The sequence below is a fragment of the Elephantulus edwardii genome, unplaced genomic scaffold (genome assembly GCF_000299155.1).
Source record: "Elephantulus edwardii isolate Elephantulus edwardi_28Jun2011 unplaced genomic scaffold, EleEdw1.0 scaffold00145, whole genome shotgun sequence".
NCBI classification, from domain to species: domain Eukaryota; kingdom Metazoa; phylum Chordata; class Mammalia; order Macroscelidea; family Macroscelididae; genus Elephantulus; species Elephantulus edwardii.
Genome location: NW_006399895.1, coordinates 7,455,688 through 7,464,030, shown reverse-complemented (window position 1 = coordinate 7,464,030; position 8,343 = coordinate 7,455,688). Strand labels below are relative to the sequence as shown.

At 41.0% G+C, this 8,343-nt stretch overlaps 1 protein-coding gene across 1 annotated transcript in view; it reads left to right on the top strand.

The window, feature by feature from the left end:
- The window catches only part of TEX9 (testis expressed 9), a 96,906-nt gene that overhangs the window by 20,734 nt on the left and 67,829 nt on the right, over positions 1–8,343 (top strand). The window contains exon 5 of the mRNA XM_006894534.1: positions 7,256–7,311. Coding sequence (XP_006894596.1) covers positions 7,256–7,311 — 56 coding nt within the window. The remainder of the gene's footprint in view (positions 1–7,255; positions 7,312–8,343) is intronic.

Sequence of the window (8,343 nt, the reverse complement as noted above, 5' to 3'; positions counted from 1 at the left end):
TGCTGACCCTCCACACTTCAAGAATGATGTATCTTTCTAAGAAATAGCCTTTCCTAACAACTTAGAAGTATGAGAAATGAAGCTTTGCCATCCTTGCCTCCAGGAAGCACTCTTGGCCACACATTTTCCAAGACACACCTACCTATTCATTCATTTGGCAGTCCCTAGGCTATTCCGTACTCTTCTCCAATACCACAACTCAAAGACATCAGTTCTTCTGTCATCCTTATTCATTGTCCAGCTCTGAGATGCATAGCAAGGACTGGAAAAATTTATGGCCTGCATCAGGTACACCTCAGTTTTCAAACCAACATCATTGCTCTTCAGTATTTTGGAGAGGTTTAGGCACTTCCTGTGCAATTTAACTGCCTCTGAAAACCCACCAGAGAGTTAGCTATGGGTCGGTTCTGACTCTACAGTACACAATAACATTATTTTAGACAGCAGACTTGCCCAAAGTAATATATATCCTTATCTCTTAACTGCTGTTACCAGGGATGTTGTTTGAGAGGAATAAGCAGACTAGCATATATTATCAACCTGGTTTTCCTTGAAGTTAAAGTCTCATCTATAGGGTGATGTTAGGTTAGACAGTAACCATTCAAGTATTCTCCAGTGTTGGGGAGAATTTTTGGAAGTTTTGGAAGAAGAATGTCTAAGTTCCTGTCTCCTAGACAGCCATGTTTTTGTGCCAAGTAATGTGTACAAAGAACAGTTTGGAGAAAGTGTGATAAAAATGGATAATAAAAGGAAAAGATACTGATAAAGTGGAAAGCCACATATAGCCAGTGGACATTTATTATCCCTGCTTCTTGTTGTTGTTGTTGTTGTCATGTGCCGTCAAGTCGCTTGCGACTCACAGCGACCTTATGTACAATAGCCCTAAATTCTGCTCTGTCTTGTGCCAATCGCACTGTCTTGACACTTCCATCCCGATAACCCCAGTCACCGAATCAATCGACCTCATAGAGGGCCTTTCCCCTCCTGTGCTGTCCCTCCACCCTCCCCAACATGATGTACTTCTCCAAGGACTGGTCTCACAACATTCCAAAGTATGTTAGACGGAGCCTCAGAATCCTTGCCTCCAAAGAGCCACTGGTTTAACCCTTTCCAGGATGAATCTGTTTGTTTTCCTAGCAGTCCACAGTACTCTCAATACTCTTCTCCAGCACCACAGCTCAAAGGCATCAGTTTTCCTTCTGTCCTCCTTGGTCATTGTCCAACTCTCTGATGCATAACAAGTGATTGCAAAGACCATGGCCTGTATCAGATGCACCTTGGTCTCCAGAGAGACACCATTGCTCTTCAGTACTTTGGAGAGGTCCCTAACAGCAGACTTTCCCATGGCAATGCGCCTTTTAATTTCCTGGCTACTGGAGCTAAGCAAACTAAAGCTTGTCCCTGCTTAGGGTGTTTTTTATTTGCTGTCACTAGAGAACCACAGCCTTTCTCCCTTTATCTCACTAAGACTGCTTAATAGAATTATAGATTTTTTTTAAGAGAGCAACAAACTGTTCTCAAGACATATACTTTATGTTCATTAACAGCTATTATATCCCTATAATACTATCTATTAGCAGATGGGGAACAGTGAAGGAAACATGGCTTAGAATCAAAAACGAAATGTACTAACACCTGAGTATACTTGACTTATTCTTAAAATATTAGGACATTAATTATTTATTTCAAAAATAATAATTGCACACAGTTTTGCAGCTTACCTCCTCGGTATTATGCATGAGAAATGAAGAAGATGTTGTTTACACAAAAACCTGTATCCAAATGTCTACAGCAGTGTTATCCATAATTTCTAGAAACTGTAGACAGTGTAAATATCCATTCAATGATGAATTGAACTAAGTGTGGTATATACATTACAATGATATTGTACCTGACAATAAAAGCAATGAATTTTTGGTACAGCAACAGTATGTATGCTAAATGAAAGAAGCCAGACTTTAAAAATGCACATAGTGTATTTATATGATATTCTGGAAAAGGTAGAACTACAAGAAGAGAAATTATATTAGTGGTTGTCTGGGGCTGTGATTTGGAAACATTTTCTTTTTAGTTTATGGAAATATTCTCTATCTTTATTATGGACTGCATAAGTTTGCCAACATTTACAGAATTATACACTGCTTATGCCGAGGACACAACTTCTCTTGCCAAAACTGAGGAAGAGCTGAAGCTTTTGCAGAAGATCAAGGATTGCAGCCTTGAATGTGCATTACATCTCAACATCAAGAAAACAAAGATCTTCACCACCGGTTAAATAGGCAGCATCATGATAGATGAAGATAAGATTGAGGTTGTTAACTATTTCATCTTACTCGTATATACAATCCACATCCTTGGCACCAGCAGTCAGGAAATCAAAAGATAAGCTGCATTAGAAAATCTGCTGTCCCTGGAGTTGAAACCTGATTAGCTGTGGAAACTCAAGCAAATTAAAGTTTTTATACTTCTGTTTCTCCTATGTAAAATGAATATGATAATAATGCATCATTAGCAGGTTAAAGGTATGTAATTGTGTAGCGTTTATCACAGCCTGGCATGTAAGCAATTTATTTGTGTTTTTAAATAAAAGTCTTTGATATCTCTGAAAAAGAGCAATAAAGCAAGAATTGTAACAATCTTTGAAAAAAAGAAAAAAGAAAATCAGCTGTCAAGGACCTCTCCAGCATGCTAACAAGCAGTGATGTCAGTCTAGAGACTAAGGTGTGCCTGATCCAGGCCATGGCCTTCTCAGTTGTTTGCTATGCATCTGAGAACTGGACAGTGATTAAGGATGACAGAAGAAGAGTCAATGCCTGGAGTTGCTGGAGAAGAGTGTTGACCATACCATGGACTGCCAAGAGAACAGACTTGTCTGTCGTGAAGACCATGAAACTAAGTTGCTCCTTGGAGGCAAGGTTTTGAAACTCCAGCTCACATACTTTGAGTATGGTGCCAGGAGTGACCAGTCTTAGGAGAACACCTTGATTATAAGGGTGGAGGGAAGGCATAGGAGAAGATCCTAGATGAGATGGATTGACACAGTAGTTGTGGAAATGGCTCAGGTGTGTCAGAGACAATGAGGTTGGCTCAGGATAGAGCAAGATTCAGAACCATTGATAATAGGGTCACTATGATTTGTAGTTGACTCTGGCACATAACAACAGGAAATAAGCTCTGTAGAGCTCTGTTGGCTTAGAGTTAAGGAATTATGCTGCAAATCCAAAGGCAGCTTGTTCCAATCCACTAGCTGCTCCATGGGAGAAAGATGGACAGTCTCTTTTTGTGTAATTTACAGCCTCTGAAAACCTTTTACAGAGTCAGTTATGACTCAGTTCTGACTTAAGAGCATAAAACCACTTTGAAGAGCAGATTTCAGAGTCATCTTTTTTCGTCTTTTCTTTCTTCTTTGCCTTTTTAATGACCTTTTTCTTTCTTCATGGAAAATAGCCTTGATATCACTCTAAAACTAGAAATAATAGATGGAGAAAATATTGAAGTTGTCAATAATTTCTGTTTTCTTGGCACTACAATCAACACACGTGGTGGTGGCCATCAAGTCGAGTATAGCTCATAACAACCTTGTGAACAACATGTCTGAACTCTACCATTCTCAACATCTCTAACACACTTGGACCTATTGCTTCAATCACTGTCAGGCAATCTGGTTGAAGTTCTTCCTCTCTTTCACTGACCTCTCCACCTTTCTAATTATGATTTCCCTCTCCAAGGAATAGCCTCTTCTAGCAGCAGTCAGTAAATAAAAGTCATGTAGCATTAGGCAAAGCTTCTCACAGGGATCTCTTTAGTAAAGAGCAAAGACATCAGTTTAAAGGCAAAGATGCACCCAACACAATCCATATTATTTTTAGTGGCTTCATACTCATGTGACAGTTGGACAATGAATAAGGAAGACCTAAGAATTGATGCCTTTGAATTGTAGTGTTGGAAAAAAGTATTGATATACCATGAATTGCAAAAGAAATAAATCTATCTTTGAAGTGTAACCAGGGTGCTCCTTAGTTGGGTTAGAATGGTGAAACTTCATCTCATATCATTTGGGCATGTTGTCAGGAGGTACCAAACCTTGGAGAAAGAGATCATACTTGGAAAAAGCAGAGAGTTGGCCAAAAAGTGGAGGAACCTCAATGAGATGAATTGACATAGTGACTGCAACAATACCTTACAGGACAAAGTAGAACTTCCCAATCTTCTAAGTGATCACCAAATCTTTTGTTCCTCAAAGTCAATAGGTATGTTCATCCTACTTACCTTTACCTTTTTTGCTTAAGAGATCACCAAGTCTTTTTCTCACTAGAATAGGGTCACACCACCACCATTTTTGTACCACAAGAACTCCTAATGATACTTCGTATGTTGTTTTTTTAAAAACATTTTGGAAAACATTTTTTTCTTCCTTCCTAGACTTATTTCTTGTTGTTCTTTATGTGATTTGAGATTCTATTTAATATTTTATACTTAAATCTGTTGTTGTTGTGTACTTAGAGTTGGAACCGTCCCATAGCTGAAACCTCCTGCAGGTTTTTCAGAGGCAGTTAATCGCATGAGAGGAGATTGCCCATCCTTCTCCCACTATTTAAGTATATTAATATAAATAATTCTTCAGATTACTGAAGAGCAATGATATTAGTGTGAGGACTAAATTGTGCTGGATTCAGACCATGGTCTTTTCAGTTGCTTGCTATGCATCTGATAGCTTGTCAGTGAATAAGGATGACAGAAAAATTGATACTTTTGAACTGTGGTATTAGAAGAGTCACTGTGAGTCGTCTGTGACTCGACGGCACTTAACAACTACAACACCAACAACAGCAGAGAGAGAGAGAGAGAGAGAGAGAGCAGTTGGCCTGTTGGACAAAAAGTCATGCTCCCAAGCCAAAGGTGGGTGACTCTACTCTGAGGCCCTCAGGCCTGTCTTTAATTGTTTTGGTGAAACATTCTTCTAAGTCGTGTAACTTTGTATGTCCACTTGCTGTACAGAGGCAAGTTGTGGTTGCTGTGAAGCCAAACACTGTGACACTGAGGAGTCAAATGCAAGAATGGTTACCCAGGGTGGACAGTGTTTGGTGAAGCTCCCCAATTAAAACAAGCTTGAATGCAGGAGTGGCATCCACTTCCATAATATCTTGCTTCTGGAAGCCCTATGAATCTGGAGAAAGGACAAAAGTTACACAGGTGTCCAGGACTTTCATTCATAGGGTCTCTATGAGTCGCCTACGACTTGACAGCACTTAACAACAACAACAACATTGAATAGCTCATGGATTGCCAAAAGAACAAACAGATATGTTTTAGAGAAGGTATAGCTAGAGTGCTTCTTGGAAACAAGGATGGCAAAGCTTTGTCTCACATAGTTTGGGCATGTTACTAGGAAAGGCTATTCCTTCCAGAAGGACATCATGCTTGGAAAGGTGGAGGATAGTGAAAGAAAGAAAGAAAGACCCTCAACCAAGTGAATTGACACAGTGACTACAGTAATAGGCTTGAGTATGTCAGATTGTGAGGTTGACACAGGATAGGACAGGGTTCAGTTCTATTCATGGGATTGCACTCAATTCAATGGCACCTAACACCACCACCACCACCATATTAATATAAGTTTCACTGCCAATGAGTTGGTCAGATTTCTGAGTCTATAACTATCAATAAGAATTGACTGCCTCTATTTTTCCCTAGGAGCCACTGGTGGCTATAGAACTGATAGTGCTGTTTGAGATTTTGGTTAAGAGTGCAACCAAAATAGTCTATACCTGCAGGCTCCATTTAAGTATCTTATACAGCATCGTTCCTCACATTCAAGTTCAAATTGAAGCTAAAGAAAATGACATTAAATCTAAAAAGCCAAAATATGACTTTTTAGTGTATCTCACCTGAATGTTAAGACCATCTCAAGAATAAATTTGATATGTTAAATAGTAATGACTGAGGATCACATAAGTGTGGGATGGCAATCAAGAACAGAATACATGAAGAAGAGAAAATATCATAAAAAAGAAGAAAGAAAAGAGCAAAATAGATGTAAGACTCTGGAACCTACCTGAATGTAGAGTAGTTAAAGCAAATGGAAGAAATAAGGAGATAAAAGAGCTGAGTGGCAGATTTCAGAAGATGCCTTGATGAATGCAGATGCTCAAAGTTTACCATTTGAATGGAGGATCTTTCAGCAAAAAGGACATGCTGGTTTCTTCAGAGTACACATTTAATAGGGATGAGGAAATCAGCAATTTGCTATCTAAAAGGGGAATATTAGAGCATGAGGCATGCAGTAGTAAGCCTACACAGTTGTTGGTGGGATAATTATAAGGGAGGAAAAAATACCCGACAATATAAAAGATTGAAATATAATGAAGGACTGTATGGAACATACATGTAGTTATGAATTAAAAAAATATTAATTTTAAAAAGAGAAAAAAGAGATGCCTTGAGAAAGACATAGTAATAATATAGAAAGCATACAGACCTAGAGTCAGGAAACCAAAAGGGAAGTACAGGTACTACATTTCTCAAGGTGGAAAAACTGAAAAAAAAATTCTTGCCTTGAGTTGTAATATTGAGGATAGTTCTATGGGACCTTTCTGGTGGCTTCATCATAAGAAGCAGTGCTACAGTCCTGAGGCACTTGGTTCATATCCAGCAGCTGTCCCATGGGAGATGGATGAGCAATCTCCTGCTATGTAATGTGTGCCTCTGAAAACAGTAGGAGGATCAGCTATGGGTCAGTTCTGACTCGGTGGTAAACAATGTGGCCAAAACACGGAATTACACAGGAAACATCAAAAGAAGATGGAAAAGAACAGATGACATTACTGTACACTTGAACAGTTGCATGAAAAAATTGAAGACAGTGGCCGATAACAAACCAAAAAGACAAAAGTCCAGAATGTATTTTAAGTTGTTGTTGTTGTTATTATGTGCTGTTGAGTTGCTTGCAACTCATAGCGACCCTATGTACAGCAGCCCTAAACCCTGCTCTATCCTGTGCCAGTCGCACTGCCTCTGACACACCCATCCCGATTCCCCCAGTCACTGAATCAATCCACTTCATAGAGGGTCTTCCACTCCTGTGCTGTCTCTCCACCCTCCTAAGCATGATGTCCCTTTAGTTAGCAAAAAAAAGCCTTTTAGTCTAAAAACAAAGCAAAACAGTTATAAAAAATGTTAAGAAGGTTAACATTTTGAATGATAAATAAGTTAACACTAAATAAAGCTTTGTGGATATACCAAAAAATCTTTACAGACTTCTTAAAAGTACTTTCCGAGATCCAGGATGGCGGCGGAGGTGGAGACAATGTGGTGAGCTGTGGGAGCAGCAGACCACTTGGAACAGGGCCACTATAGCCTTTTACAGACTTCTGTTTATTGATAATTGAACAGTTAAACAGTTGATGACTGGTCTTCAGTGAAGATTGAGGCTCAACAACAGGAATTCAAGGATTCCCAAGGAGGAATGGGTGAGTCCTGCAGCTCCCAACCCCCTTCCGCAGAGCCCACACCATGCCACACTGCCACAGCAGCTCCATGAGGCTCCCACAGCCGGAACTTTTGGATTCCCTCACCCAAGATGGATGGTAGGCACCCAGCCTCCCCAAGACTGGTACAGCGGAGCCGCCACACTGCTGCAATGTGGACTTGTTCTGGGGAGAATTCTTGGAGCCAAGATGGCGGTGGCAGGGGAAGCGGGCAGCCACTAGCCTCCCGCGCCCAAAATTAAGTGTGTCCGCAAGCCACCCATGCAGGAGATGACGCGCAGGAGATGGCCTACACCCACGGGCCACCTGCGCAAGAGATGGCACATGGGAGATGGCGCCCGCCCGCCGGCTGCCCGTTTGGGGGGATGCCGCGTGCCCGCCGGCACCTCGCGTGCGCGAAATGATGCGTGCATGCGCGAGATGACATGCGGGAGATGGTGCATGCCCTCTGGCCACCTGCACGGGGTTGTGCACCCCGCTGCCTGGGGGTTTGGGTTTTCTTTGACAGCTAGAGAAGATGATCACCGATACAATGGATTATTGAAAGTCACTGTGAGTTGTCTACTTGATGACACTTAATAGTGGCAGCATATCCAAGAGGACCGACATCCTAAATGCACCACATATTTTGATCTGTTGAATGCTTCTGCCAAAAGCTGTTTAGACCTGGCGGAAGCCTGTTCACAATTCTCAGGTTCCCTTTGCCATTTATTAAGGGGGAGGGCAGTGACACCTACTTCAAATTATAGTATGACCACTTATGGGTGGGGTAAAAGTGGAGGTGCTGGAATTGGAGATGCTGTCCCTGGCCACATAGTCCTCAGTCAGGTGAGGGGACCAGATTGGGGTGGGGCCT